Raw genomic sequence first — 15,914 nt, forward strand, 5'->3', positions numbered from 1 at the left:
TAAAGACAGTAGAAAGCTTGTTGGTAAATTTATGTTTTCCATGATTTTCTTTATCTTAAAGACTGGACGATTGGGTTGTATAAAGAAATATCATCTTTAATAGCTTAGCTAGGTAATTGTGCATATATGTGGGGAGGGTATTTTGATCATTTAAAATAAATCTTAAAATTATATCAGACTCTGTAAAAAAAACAAATAAATCAAATAAAAAACCATAAAATTTATGGTACCATTTAATTTATCCATATGTTTCAATTTCTTTATCACTCCCTTGCACATATTTTGATTACCATATCCATCTAAACAAACGAAAAATAAGAATAATGCAAATGGAACTTCAGAACTAGGAACACAACATACGAAATCAGTATCTGGCGGGGGCAGAAATCATATGTATTTCTTATGTTACAAACTTCGAAGGAACAAAGCTTACTGTGCGTATTAAATTATACGCCAGGGAAAAGAGGTCCATACAAGGGAAAAATACGTAAAAATAAAAATAAAATCTTCTTTACACAATATTAGGAATGGACAAACCATGTTTTTTTACACGGGCAGTGCGTTGATGCACTTAAAAATATATGCATCAAATAAAAAATAAAACATCCTCACACATTTTTCACACTAAAAAAAATCAAATCCTAGAACCTGCAACCTCTCGATTTACACACAAAAAAGGCACACAATAATTCAAAACCAATGCAAATGCCTATACTTGCATCTCAACACAACCTAGCACCTAGAGTCCTCTAACGAAGTCCCTTACATTGAAAAGGGACGACGAGGAAAAAATTAATTAACCCAGACAACGAACAAAGACTGTTGTCCAAGGCTGGGATGTAAAATATACAATGTGTGTTGACACGAACAGTCAAATTTATGCAAGAATATACGCGTGTTGCTTCATTTGTAAAGTCGACCATATTGCCTATAGGAAGGGATTATAACCAAATTCCACAGCCATCATCAATCTGATCGTTGATGCAAAAATACAAAACCTGAATTTTCGCGGATTAGAGGGGGAGGCTCCACATCGGCTACGTCTACTTTTTGCATGGTTTTGGAGATATCATCAATGGAGAATGGAATACTGCAATGGTGTTTTTTTACACGAAAGTTCATTATAGCATGCCAATTAGAGCAATATTGTAGCTTTAATTCTAATGGATTAATTGTGAAATTGACCACACAATGAATCTGACATCTAAAGGGGAAGGGGAGCGGCATTTATGTAAACACCACCAATAGGGTGAGAGACTTCTTTTTTGGCTACCAAGAAGAGATTCAATGACTAACTCCATATTAAAGAATCACAGAGATTACCTCTTCATGAAACAATCTCTTTCTTTTTTTAGAAAAGTTTCTAGTGGACAAGAATATATTCGACATCCAAAACACTGATATGAAAGAAAGAAAGATCAAATTCATCCCCGACCGTCTTATGAATCTACAGGTGCATAAAATTTAAATTATACCTTGAGTCGTCATCCAAGAGAAAGGAACTGCTCACTGCATTGTTCGAGTCCTCTGTCATCATGACTCTCATACTTGAAATAACCTACAACGAGAGAACAAACAAAATCAAAGAATGAGAACGCATCAATACACTAATTTATGCACAAAGCCGGTCAAATGGACTAGAATTTTCTGTTAAATGGACTAGAATTTTCTGTTAAATGGACTAGAATCAAATTAAAGGATTACTTCTGAAGAAACACTGTGTGTGCCATATTTGTCATCCCAGTACATTGTACTAATCCTGTATAACTGCTGTATGCTTAGCACCTGCAAAAAAGACAAGAAATATTAAAGAATCAAGATGAAGTAAAATAGAATGTTTGATGAAAGATTGGAACGGTGGGAGGCTAGTTTTTACTCACAGGGACAAAGTTCAGTAGTAATTTCATTCAACGTTTTCTTCGGCTTTTGGTGTATAACCTGAAATATAGAAAAAATTTTAAAAGCAAGAAATCTCGTGTACCCAGAACCCCAGGTTAACAAGACCAAGAAAGGAAAGTGAATCCGATTCCCACCAAAAATCCAACAGCCTGTCTGATATGCTTCAGTTCATCCCAAGCCAAGCCCACATACTGTGACAAGATCCGGGTCAGAATGAGAGACTGATTCGAGGTAGATAGCAACATAAAATAACTAACTTAACAACATAAAAGTAACTAATGACAGCTTACTTCCTCTGTTGCATGACAACACCATTGCTCCAATTCACCCAACCCGGCTTTCACATACTCCCCATTACTGAATGAGCAACACTCTCGTCGCAAAAGAAGACTGCCAAATTTTGAAAGAAAAGTATCTAAATGCAGAGTGAAAATATTTCTAGGATTCATGATGTAAACATTCAAAAGGAAATTAAAACAGAAAAAAATGAGTGAAACCCTGAGAAGATGGACTTACCTGTTGAATAATTGAACATTGATAAATGAGAAAATTTGAGTGAAAACCTTTCGGACCAGGAAAGGTGGAACCTGTAATGCATTACAGTAATAAAAGAACAAAAAGGTAAAGTTCAACAAAACAGAGAAAAGCACGGATATGCCACATTAAAAACAATCAGTCTTACATAGTTCGCTTTCATCATCTTCAAGTAACTATCTAGGCTTTTCACAATGCTCTGCCAATGGGCAATTAGTGCTTGTTGCGCAACAGCATTAGCCTGGGAACGCCCTTTAACTAAACTTGCACGAGACGTTCTGGGTGCCTACCATGAAATTTAAAGTATGGAAGCAAATAAATATCAGTAGTTTGCTCAGTTTATATTAAATTTTATACTAGTAGATTATTGAGGATGACATACGTCACAACACAGTATTTAAATGATTCAGTCAAAAAATTAATATCCACGACACAATATCCAAAGTGCTAAACAGTAAACTCTCGTTATTCTCTCTTAATTAACAGTAAAAAAATCACCACTCTACATGGGTATTATTGGAGGATAGATGATTATGGTAGGAAATTATCATAATTAGATACAATCACATCAGAAATTTATCGGGATCTCAATAATATTTAAACTTGCAACCAAAATATTTTCTTTGATTTTCTAACACCTAAAACAAAAGCACCAAGACTATCCGCCCTCTCCATTCATATTATTGCATTCTGTAGCACTCAAGAAAAAATAAGAAGAAAACAAAAATGGCAAACTGAAAAGTACAAGTAGTTTAACCTCACGTGATGATCTAACTAGAACTTAGTTTTGATAATAATAAGCACCAAAAGTCTTGCATCATTTCTTCACAGATGCCAGGGAATACTTTCCATGGTGCTGAATATTAGAAAAAAAATGCAGGAAAATTAAGAATCATACACAAGTATAGAGATCATTATAGCATGCACAACATGTAGTGCAGAGTTCACCTGGATACACAAACCAAGCAACGGAGAAATCTCCTTCTTCAGATTGTCCCTGATCATTCCATAAATCTTCTCCAGGAAAGCTGTAAGCTGCTGCTTGAACAACAAAGCAGGATACTTGGCCTCAACTTGCCGCAAATCATCGAGTCTACCAAGCATCCTACCATTGAGAAATGAAAGTCCACTCTGTGGAGATCCCCTCAATCCCTACAAGGTGCAGAGACACACAGGAATAACAAGCCATATCTTTAGCATCATGCTACCATGAGAAAGCAGATGAAAATAGAGAGTACATGCATACTTGTGACATCCTCCCAAAAAGGGAAGCTGATGATGACCTACGCCGTTGGGGGGTTAAGCTAGCTGCCCCACTTGCTTTGAGTGTGTGCTGAAGCAGCATCAACAATGTGGATGTGTTACATAGCCAATATGCTAACACATCATTGTTGTCAGTTCCCTTCAGCAAAGTTTCACAAATTAGACTTCTAAGGAAACCACATGCACAGGTAAAAGAACAGTCCTTGCAGATTGTCTAATTATAAAAAACTTATTCAGAATTCATACACAATAAACTGATCAAAGTAGCAAGCAACCAAAGCAGAAATAGATACTTTCTGCTTTTATTAATTTACCTCTATCGCTGAAGCTACAGTTTGAATTATGCGGTCAAACACAGTAGTCCTCTCAACTTCAAATGACCTCCAGTGAAGAAGGCATTTGTAAATAACACAAGCTGTGACAGGTTTGCCACCAGAAAATCCCAAATCTTGCGAGATACAATTTATCAGGAGGTCTTGGTTTTCCTGTGAAAGACAAAGGCTTATATATTGGCATATTTATCATAGTTCTTATCATGAAATTCTTTCTTGTGGAGTTTTTTTTTTTTCCGGGGGGGGAGGGAGGAGTTAGATCAAGTACATACTTGTTGCTTGTCATTTAATGACTTCTGGGGTTTTTCCTCAGATTCAGGCTCCTTCAGGTTTGCAGCAAAAATGCCCATGTCCTATAAAAAGTAACATGCTATATAAGCACGAGTCTTCTAAAGCACAATAAATTTACAAAATGTTTCATTTAAATGTAAACATATCACAACAATGATGTATTCTTACATGTACAGCCTTTGTTTCTCCATTGAGAACATTTCCATTCTCTGGAGTTCTCTGCAATGCCAAGAAAGATGAGAATGTTTCTGCCAGCAACTACAGTGATGAAAAATATCGTTTCAACTTGCATTACCTGGATGATAGTCATCCTAGGTCGAGCAGATATAGATTTCCCTGTAGGTGACATAGTCAAAGCTTGTTGCCTAAGTACTTGATTTTCTGATTCAAGATTCAATAACTTCTCTTCAAGCCTGAAAACAGATTAAACAATTATAATACATTAACAAACCCCATTATTTTACAAAAAACTTTGGTCGCAGATTATTTGTTTTTATTTTGAGAGCAACTTGACTTTTTTCACTTCTCTTTTAGGTATTTTGAAAGGAATTGCTGTTGATGAGTTAAAAACCGCCCAAAAAAATCTGTCTACACATTAAAAACTGTTAATACAAACTCAAATTGCATATAAACAAAGTGTTGGAGATTCTAACTTCATTACGGAACGACATTGTAAACATGTTCTTTATTATGTATTATTTTGGGATTGATTGATTTACTGTAACCTCCTGATAAAAATATAGTGTAGGGTCCTTACATAAGTATGTGTTCACAGAGTGAATGATAATTATTCTCTCGAGGCCTTTTTCTCAGTTTTTTCCAATTACAAAGCACACACAGAATGTCACAATAACTATGACTTGCTGGACCCAATCAAAATGCCCAAAGAAGAATTATAATATCGTAGGAAAACTAGAAAGAATCTGTCCCATGGGTGAGCGCCAAAAAAATGTAAAGATAACCAGAGACAAAAAAAAAAAACAATGTTCTATATGGATGGGTTATGTAAATTACTTAGAAATTCTCATATCTATGACATTAGAGCATACCTCTGAACTGAATCTTGGAGCTGTTCTGCTTTTCCCTCCGCTTCTCCAAGTTTTTTAGCCAAATCCGTATTACTACTCTCAGCACCTGCACAAGCCTTTTTAGCCTCTTCTGCAACATGTTTTTCAGACAGTAGCAAAGCCTGCACACATCACTGAATTTGGTTACAACAGTGATTACAGGAATCCATTTTACAGCTTTTATAACGTGAAGAAGATAATGGATTTTTTAAACACTGTAATGACGACTGTTCCAAAATATTGTTGAATAGCAAGGGTAAGTTAGACCAACTTGGCATTCAAAATTAAAGCATACTAACAAGGGACTTTCCACCAAATTCAGAAAATATTTCCTTGAAAACTAAATGTAGAAAAAGTCCTGGCCAGGTAACTTAGTGTTCTGTTATAACTTGACTCTATTACTAATTTTCATACAAGAAGTATTTAAAATGTCACAAGTCCCAAATTAAAATTGAAGACAAAATCTCGACTTGTCCTGAAGTTCATCCAAAATATTATGGATCTGGCCAATCTAATTATCTAAACCTGTCCACAATATATATGCAGGGAGATAAACAGTGTCTTGTCATAATGTCTTCAGTCGAGAGTTACAGTACAAAAGATGTGAGACACATGTCACAATGAATTGTCAGCAGAAACTGTAAAGCAGTGATATTCAACGAAATGAGTAATAATATAACACTCAGTTCTTGGCAAGCAAAGCAAAGGTGCCAAAAAAGATGAATTTATGCCCATCAATAATATGTTCAAGCACCGTTCTAATACAAAATGAGTTCCTACCTTCAGACTCTCCACCTCGGCAGTTAATGCATCAATCTTTGCCGTGTCTTGAACCATAACAGGGGTTTCTTTAATTACTGGAGGAGCTTCTTCAATTGCTTTGCGAGCAGCTTCTCGTTCTTTTATCACTCTGGCATTTGCTTCTTCTACTTGTGTTTGCATCGAGTGCAATGCCTCCTGTAACTTCGAAAGTTCTTGTGCTTTTGTTTCCTCCAATTCGGTCTGTGTTGGCAAACAAAAGAAGAAGGAAGTGATAGCTGATAAGTTCAGCATGTTGAAGAAAGAGAATCACCCCAATTTAATCACAAAGAATTACCCTCAATCGTTTTTCAAACTGCAAGCGCCATGTGAGCTCCTCCACCTTCTTTTCTAGCTTGTCTTTGGCTTCTTTCAGGGCTCCTGTTTCCCTCGCAGCCTGAATCAATATGAGAAACAGTTGTGCCAAGTATCAGAATTAAAAATTCGCAAGAAACATGAAAAATATTAAGGGTAGTGCAGAACCATTCGAAGGCTTCGAAGCTCTTTCCTAGCTACTCGTTGCCTCCAACCACATTGAGTAATGATAGCAGCCTTCTGTAGACTTCTGTAGTAAGTGTATTCTCTGTGACAGCGAAAATGAGCCTGCAGGCAAGTAACAAAATCAAGTACCAATAATCAGTATCAACTTCTTCATATTCTCCGAGTCTACAAATCTCATTGGATTTTTTCTGTACAAAGTAAGAGTGAGACCTGAACTTGGACGGCAGCCTTAGTCTGCTTCCTAAATCTGAATTCATTGCGAGCAGTCATCGCTCTCATGCCTGTCTGCAAAATTACAGTGGAAACCTGCAAGGTTGAGTAGGCTTTCCAGGCAATGTAACACCGGAAGTTCTTCTGAATCTTCACAGCAGCATCTTCACGTCGCAAGTGCTCATAGAGTTTGCATGCCGATATAGCTAACAAATATAAGAAAAAGGTTATAATTCTGGATAACCACATGATGGAGTTGACCAATCTTTAACAAAAAATTCTAGGAAATATAGAGTATCTTTTAAAGTTCAGTCATGTAAAAATATCACATTACCTACGCACAAATATAATTACACGTGCACATAGTTTGCACAAAGGATGACCTCTCAAGGTAGTATTCTCTTCATACTCACATGTAGATAAATACTGATAATTAAGTTTCATAAGATGCTCATCCCACGTGGTCTATGTGAAATCTTGTAATTTTCTACAACTTCACAACAGATATGCTTATTCTTTCATTTCTACAAATGCTATTATTAAATTAATAATATAAGCTAGTTACAGATCTATAAATAATTAATTACCTCGCCAACAGGATTGCAATTGGATGGCTGCTTGACGCAACAAAACAAACTCTTTCCGAGCTATATAAGTACGAATTTGCCTTTGAATAGTTCTGGCTGCATTTCCGAGAACCTCAGCTCTCCTTGCATCTAACTCAGCCATTTGACCAGCTCGCAGGAAAACCTTTGTCTTGCCTAACTGAAGAAACACGAGATTTATTTATTTTTATTTTTTATTAACTCAGCCATTTGACCAGCTCGCAGAAAGACCTTTGTCCTTGCATGTAACAAGCATTTGTTTTGATTACAAAACATTTAGAAAAAAAATAAATATGAGAATGTCACTTGATGAAACTGCAAATCCAAGCATGCAACATGGACAGTAGTACAACCACTATTGCTAGTCCTGAAACAGTCCTTTGAGTAGTAACCCATGGACTACCCAAGCACACTTACATTAATTGTGGTAAGATCCACAAATCCCAATGTGGTGTGACATAGTCACACATAGTAAATAAAAGTATAGTACACACTACAATCAACATCTTATTCACGTAACCGTACCTGATAGCCTTTTAATCCCATTTTGTCCAAAATCATCTTACAAGCAGTCTTGTCATCAGAACTACAGCAAAAAATATTGTCTTATTTGGAAGGAAAAAAGGAGACAAAAGTGAGGAAGGAAACCACAAGGCAACGTGGAGAAATGAATCTCAGGTCAAAAGGGAAAAAAAAATTAAGATGCCAAAGAGACTTACTTTCCTTCTAAAGCTTCAGGAGCGAGAACACCAAATCGGAGAAGGAACTCATCAAATGTACGTCTGGTTGGGTAACCAGCGCAGCTGATTCTGATAGCCTCAAGAACACCCTACATAATAACAAATATCTTACCTCTTGCTTGAACATAGAGTGATCAAAACCAAAAAAATTAAGCCAAATAAGCTGGCTGAATCAAATTAAATTCTCATTAGGTATCAACCTCCACAAAAAACTTACACCACATCTCAATTGCTGAATGATGTTAAGATTCTCAAAAATTGCAGGCTTGAGAACGCTGTTTGGCTTCACACATCTGATGTAGTGAGGTTCTGTTGAACTTAAAATGTCCATTAAAGATTGTAGTTGTAACTGCAAGAATAAAATAAAAGTTAGAATTCACTGCATCATCCGAATATTTGTACATGCACTAGCATGAGATCTGAAGATTGAACATATTCGGGATATTCTAAATAAATATCATAGATTTCCAACCCATTCCTATTCATAAGCAAATAATTCAGTTGAAAAATCTAGCACAAATCTGGTTCTTTCTTTTAGTCAACCACAAGAACAAAAGAAAATGAGCAATCAATTTCACACCAATCGTGAATTAACTTCTAAGAATGGCAATATCGGCTTAACTTGGATATCTGCAGCACTATGGTTCAATCAAATGACATATGAAATAGGTGTGTGCATCATTAGCAGGGTCCATAAGTATCAACACTATTTAATATTTACCAACCAAGAAATAAATATTATTTTTCAGTCAGACACACGCATTTGAATACAGCAAATCTTAGGCAGGAATCACAAAACGAACTTCTTTTAGGACGTATACACTAATATCAAATAGTTCTGAGAGAAATATGTAACATGAAAACTAATATTTCGATATCTACATTGTCGAATGACGCTCTCTTGGTTCATCCCAACTCTCAAGGACATTTCACTTGTACCGAATAATTTCAACGAAAAACTACAATTAAGTAGTCCTTTTCTAAATTTTGAGGGCGTTATAATTTGATTATAGAAACTTTACCCAACTCATAATTCAACAGATTCATCTTATTGAGAAGTGAATGACAGTTGTCAGGCAAAACATCAATGGACAACTTCAAACTCATATCAAGGGTTTGGCACTTCGGCTGAAATAACTTTTGCGGGACAATTAGGTAAAATGTAAGAACATAGAAGCATTGTCAACCAATCTTGAGTATTTAAAATTACAGGGAAGGGCACCCATGTATCAGTATTCACGAGGATATTGATGTTATTCAGAATTAGCCAATTAAGTAGAAGAAATATCTAACATTTTATCTTTAAAATTAAAAAATGACTAGAAAATAAAATAATAAAATAAGGTTTTGGACGTAGAGAATGAAGAACCTTAAAGCGTGAGCCAATCGAAGAAAATTTAGAGGACTTTGATGAATCTTCAGGAAGAGGAGGAAACAAACCAGCTACGAAGGAGCATTTTGAAGCAGTTAATAAATCTTGATGTTCTGCCACCACATAATCTTTATTCTTATCGAGAAATAAATCCGCCATGTAAGTTACCTGAAATCACGGTAGATGGTTCAACATATTTTCAAAAAGATATCTAGTGCTCTCTTCTATACAAGAATGGACATTATGTCAGTACCTCCCCTGCATAATGAGATATTGTAAAATTGGTCTGTGAAAGCTTTGGTTTGATGAAGCGTTTATTTTTTGCAAAGGTCTGATATACCTTTTGAGCAAATGTCTCGTGAGTGGATTTAGGAAACATACTGCCATAGACAAAAAATGAATGGCCAATATGTGATGACACACAGAAGACAAATGAAAGTAGTGTGTGTAAGATAATAAGATGTGCAAGCAGGGATAATGAAAACCCAGCCATCTCTACATTTTGGAACCAAAAATTAAAACATATGACAAACACTAACGATATATAATATCACAAGTCATACCAAGCTTCATCCAGTAGAGCAATAATTCCTCCTGGTTTCTGTAAATAAATTTGAAACACATGTTATAAGATCTAACAGGGAATATAACACAGATACAAACTTAACAATCGTGTGAATCCAGGGCCAGGAGTGTATTTATATCCATAATCAAATAAAGGAAAAAATAAGAGCAAGCAACTTCAGCAGTCTCAAAGTATCAGACCTTCTCAATTAGATCAAGAACATCTTGGTTATCAACAAACTCTATGTAGCTCCAATCTATCTCTTCTTTTTCATAGTCTTCTTGCTCCATTTTAAATACATGCTGGAACCACGAATGCCAAATTTTAATTAGAGTGTCAGATCATCATTGAAATGATTCCTGAAGTAGGACTTTACAAAAAAGAGAAATAACCTGGTTAAAATGTTGCTGAAGTTTTTCATTGGTAAAATTTATACAGAACTGCTCAAAGCTTTTTTATACAGAAAAATTGTCAGGGCTAAACCAATTTAGTGACATTGTACGCTGAAAATGAGAAACTCGGCTAAAAAGTCACCTGTTATACTTGAAACTTTCGAACCCATAAATGTCAAGAACCCCAATTATTGCCTTTGAGTTGGGATCCTGCCCAATGGAGACATTTATTTTTTCCACAATCCTGTGAACAATGCAATTGGAGTTCAAAATGATTAGCAACCACTCAATCTCCAACCACTCAATCTCCAACCACTCAATCTCCAAATAAGTTAGTAGCATGTGCGCTAAATCAAATCATGCAAGTACTCATGGAATTTGATTGCATTTTCCATATTTTCAGCTCAAAAAGTTTGCAAGTAACATTTGGAATAAAGTTTTGAAAGATGTTTTCGAAAGTGTATTTGGTAAGAAATTTCTATAAGCTGAAATGGTATTTTGTTATTTGAAAGCATGCCTAGTTTGGTTAAATGAGTGAAATGCTTTAAAATTTAAAAAATTGTTTGTCTGAGTGTTTTTGGAGACGACATACCGATAACGAGAGAGCTGATTCTAAAATGGAAAACAATTTTAAAACTTGACAAAAACAAAGAGCCATTTAACTTTCAAGGGGAAAAATAAGAAAAGCAATTTACAAGGAGATTGTTTTTTACATTATTACCAGTCAAACAAGCGAGAATATATAGTCTTCGCCAAAGCATCCCTGCTACCCAGTGCAGCTTCAGGATCGAGCGTCCTTGTGATAACTTCCTCGGGCGTCACCATTACACGCTTAATCATTGCATCTTCCAATCTCTTGGGATTACATCTAATAAATTAAGTTATATCACAAACTGTCTCTATATCTAGAAAGGAATATAGTTAAATTTAGAAAATACAGAACCCTACTTGAGCAATTCAGCAGTTGTATTAAGATGAAACCTCGACTTCTCATCCTTGATAACAGAAGAATCAATCTCCTTCCCCTTAGCAAATTCAATATTACCAAGGTGAAGAACCGCGGCAACAACCCTAAATATTGCCTCCTGAAAATACATTAAGAACATTATAAATTTATATAAAATGAATAAATTCATTAAAACTAATTAAAAAGCATATTGAAGTGGCAAATTTCATGGAATCGGCAACCTGCTCTTCCTCGCTGATTCCAACTATATCCATAGCCCTTCTAGTTGCAAGGTATTCCTCAGCATCATTTACTCCATCAAGTTTAATACACTTAGACTGGTTAAGAAAATGAAATGATTCCGGGTTTCCCAGCTTATACTTCTCTCTTTCCTACATAAAGAAATAAAATTCTTAATCAAATTAATAAGATAAAAAGTGCTAGCTGCAAAATATCGTTTACAAAAACTTTCTCGTTCATGAAAGCGCCTGCAACAACGTATCCGTTACAAATTTTTGAAAAGCAATTAGGAAGCATACAATTGGTGAAACACTGTGCAAATACCTCAGGTGGTGCTGCACAAAGAAGATAGAAGCAGTGGTAGTTTCTTTCAGGATCTGAAATCTGACAAACACGAGATCGCTCCAGCAGGTAAGTTCTTATTGCCGCTCCAGATATCCTTCCACTTTTGTCAAACTGGATCTCAACAAATTTACCAAAGCGACTGCACAGATACAATACCATTGAATACTTATACTCACAGAAACCTTAAACAATCACATGCAATAAAAATAACTTTAAACTCTCACAAAAAATGGCCAAATCCAAGCGTGATCAAACAAACATATACCAATAAATACTTTTTATCAAAAAAGATCGAACAGGCTCTCACCTAGAGTTGTTGTTCCTGACAGTCTTGGCATTTCCAAATGCTTCAAGAACAGGGTTTGACTGTCAGTTATCACCAAAAGAAAACCAAGAGGAAAAAAGCTTGTAACCATTAGATTTCGTATTTAGATTATTTATTCTGGATAGAATTAATTTTAACCTGTATATGTATAAACTTCAATCTTACTTCTAAAACTTGTTGTTCCACAGTCCGCCCTTCAACTCCAGACCGACCACCCAAGTGTGCCAAATATCGCATTAGCATTTTTGTTGTCTCTGTTTTACCAGCACCACTTTCTCCACTAACCAAAATGGAGTTGCTTTTACCATCATTTATCATTGCCCTGATTGAAAAACCTAAAAGGTAAATACGTATGTTCCTCTACATAGTCCAACCTCTAGGCGGCTCCACCGCTACAAGGTACCGACAAAAACTAAGTCTACAATTTCCAGCAAACTCACCGATAAGAAACATCTGCAATTGCAAAAACGTGAGGACTAAGCTCTCCAAGTGCCGCCCCTTTGTATTGTTCCATCATGTGAGTATCATATAGATGAGGCAATCTTTGAAAAGGATTTATTGCAATCAAAATATTTCCAGTATATGTCTGAGAAAGATGTTTTATTAGAAGTAAAATATCAATTTTTCAGTTTATAAGAAAGATCAGTCAACTGAATTATTAAAAAACAAATCTATACATGTATTGTACGAGGGACATAGAAAACTCACGTAGATTTCATTAAGTTCATATCGTGCTGCAAGGTTTTGCAGAACTCCAGGCTCGTGCAAATATGAAAGCTTAGTCATATCATCTACACCTCCAGGAGGAGCTTCGGTATCCTTTGGAAATACTTTCAAGATATTAGCGGCAATCTGAAAGTTAGAGGCCAAAAGATGTTATGGCTAAATTTAGACCCTCAACAAACAAAATTTCGGAGACAAAACTTCAACAATTCAAAAATAGGCCACAAAACCAAGATTGAACAATTTATTCTGCAAAAGGGTGATGGCAGAATGAGCAGATAAAAGATAACAAAAGGTAGACAAAAAAAAAGATAGATCAGCGAGCAGCGTAAGAACAAAAAATTAACGATTCAAGAAACAGATTTACAAAGTAGCTTTGATTAAAGAAAGTGCTCTCCAAATTTACAAAGTAGCTTTGATTAAAGAAAGTACTCTCAGAAACTTTTGGTATGAATAAATGAAACCAACAGTTCACTGGCATAGCACATAGCAAAACTTGCAAGTAGAACTGCAAACAAGTCAAGATTTTAAGAATTCACAAGCTTGAGCTTGTATCTTTTTTTTGGGTTCAGGCAAGCTTAAGTAAAGAGGATATGCTTGAGCTTGTGCTGGCCACAATAACTCATTTTTGGCTGACCATGCTCACGTCAAAGTTTGGAAAATAAAGATGCAGTATGCCTTGCACCATGAAAAAAACTAATAGCTTTCTAATGATTAAGAATATAATGTGCACCGTTGAAGCACAACAAAGAACTCATTCAAGATAGAAGCTAAGGTGATTAACTTGAATGAATACCAGACGAACTGAAATTTAAATGCAAAGACACTAGGATATTATATATTCAACACAAGTGCGACAGAGAGAAAACATTAAGATGACCTATTTCATCAATCACCTTTTTGCCATTTGTAGTGTGAACTTGGACATCTTGACCATCTATTTTATGTACTTCTCCATCAATCCATGCCAAGAAGGGATCTTCAACCCATACATGCGAACCAACAATTATGTTAACAGGCGACGCCTGCAAATATATATAGGAAAAAATCATTAGATTTGCAACAGCAAATCAAACCTCATTTTCCTATGAGAAAATTGACTCTGTAAAAATTATAACTTCAATAAACTCCATAGAAAAAGATCTTAAGCGTCTCAAACCCTGATCAACTGATTTAATATTTTAACAAGATAGGTTAGAATTTAGAGACAGAATTTGGATAAGGATTATAAAAGGAATTTCGGGGAATGTATATTCATAACTTTAAGCACAGAAATCATTTAATTTGGAAAGAAATGGAAAATAAAATCTTAATTCCATCCCCACCTCTCTCTGTGCCAAAGCCAAAGTCACACCACCTAACCGATGAAATAGGTGTGCTTGAAACACTTCTTATTCCCATTTTAGCGTCCAGTTCATGTACCCCGATTAGACTAATATTCTATTTATAATTTCAAGGCCGTGTGTAATCCAGATTTAAATTTTAAAAAAAGCAAACTGCATTAGGCCAGAAATTATGTTAGATTAAGGAGGGATCAAACTATGCAATAAAACAACAACTAAAGAATCTACTGTCACCAGAGGCAGGCCAAATAACTAATCTTTAGTGAAAGATATTCACAAAGTTAGCAGCTTCAATTAATTCATTGGACATGGATAACATGTCTTACTTGCTTGCTAAAATTAGACTGCTCAGGGACAAATATGATATAATGAAGGTTTAATTGTAACGATTACTATGAAAGGATCCATGTGTGAATATCAATTTGACCTTAACAGATAATTATGTACTGCCAGAAGCTTGATCACTGACATTTAAGCTCAACAGACCTACAAAACCATGAGAAATCTAGGCACTGCACTGATGGCTGAAAAAGAAATTAAAATTACAGAACATCTAATCACTGCAAACTTATGATAGTAGTGCACTCGGCTTCTGTGCTTAAATGTGCATAAAATAAATACATCGGAGTCTCAATTCCCCAATTACATCATCTATAATATCTACCAACTAATTTCCTACCTAAATAACATAAAAACCAGTCACACAAAATGTACTAGCAAATTATTCGATTTTTCTTATCTTAAAATTAAAATAAGCAAACATAAATTCTTCCAAAACAATTTTTCCTTCTACATTTCAGGTGTAATATCGTTAAAAACGAGGATTGTGCGGTGTATGTAATAAAATGCAATACATAAGAATTCTAACAAGTAAAACAAATTACGCGCGGAACTCAAGCATACTCTATTTAATTATCAATTAATAGGATGGTAAAGTATACTAGATTAGGCGTCCAATTTCGTACATTTTCAAATTTTGAGGGGAAAAAAAACAAAATTGATGAAAACTAAAATCCAAACAGTCGAGGCTAAATTTTAACATGTCCGGAACACGTCAAAATGGCAGCCGAAGAGTCGTTTCAAACAAAAGCATACCATGAATTGAATACGACAAGTCTCGATCTCTTCCTCTTTAGCTCGTCAACAGAAAAGCCAGACCGAGCTTTGACTCACGGATCGGCGCCACCAACCTCCCCCGCCGCAGGCAAAAGCAGAGCTCCTCTCTACTTCCTATGACTGATTCAACAACTTCTTTTCCTCCAAATTTACTACAACTTCTGGTCTCTCCAATAAATTACTAACTCCAAAAAAAAACACAACAACAACGGTCTGCTGTACAAATATGTGCGTAATACGAAAAGTGAAGTGAAATCTGCAGTCTGCGTGAGTCTCTCTCTCTAGGAATTTTGCGGTGCTCTCTCCC

General features: G+C 35.5%; 1 protein-coding gene across 1 annotated transcript; it reads right to left on the minus strand.

Annotated features, from left to right (window-relative positions):
- Positions 1-495: 495 nt before the first annotated feature.
- LOC142546056 (myosin-17-like) lies at positions 496-15,914 on the minus strand. Its single transcript, XM_075653547.1, has 38 exons — positions 15,587-15,914; positions 14,045-14,173; positions 13,134-13,277; positions 12,866-13,011; positions 12,591-12,747; positions 12,408-12,466; positions 12,080-12,239; positions 11,758-11,907; positions 11,518-11,654; positions 11,291-11,437; positions 10,712-10,813; positions 10,570-10,627; positions 10,378-10,479; positions 10,176-10,213; positions 9,866-9,992; positions 9,610-9,780; positions 8,458-8,589; positions 8,220-8,329; positions 8,026-8,086; positions 7,483-7,660; positions 6,896-7,101; positions 6,668-6,787; positions 6,483-6,581; positions 6,167-6,388; positions 5,369-5,508; positions 4,615-4,732; positions 4,488-4,538; positions 4,301-4,381; positions 4,011-4,181; positions 3,680-3,835; positions 3,382-3,585; positions 2,582-2,719; positions 2,416-2,486; positions 2,190-2,289; positions 2,034-2,090; positions 1,705-1,938; positions 1,476-1,558; positions 496-1,090 (listed from the first exon to the last, which is right to left on the minus strand). The coding sequence occupies exons 1-36, from the start codon at positions 15,587-15,589 to the stop codon at positions 1,873-1,875; spliced, it is 4,311 nt and encodes a 1,436-aa protein (XP_075509662.1). The 5' UTR covers positions 15,590-15,914; the 3' UTR covers positions 496-1,090; positions 1,476-1,558; positions 1,705-1,872.

Source organism: Primulina tabacum, chromosome 5 (assembly GCF_025594145.1).
Source record: "Primulina tabacum isolate GXHZ01 chromosome 5, ASM2559414v2, whole genome shotgun sequence".
Classification (NCBI taxonomy): Eukaryota; Viridiplantae; Streptophyta; class Magnoliopsida; order Lamiales; family Gesneriaceae; genus Primulina; species Primulina tabacum.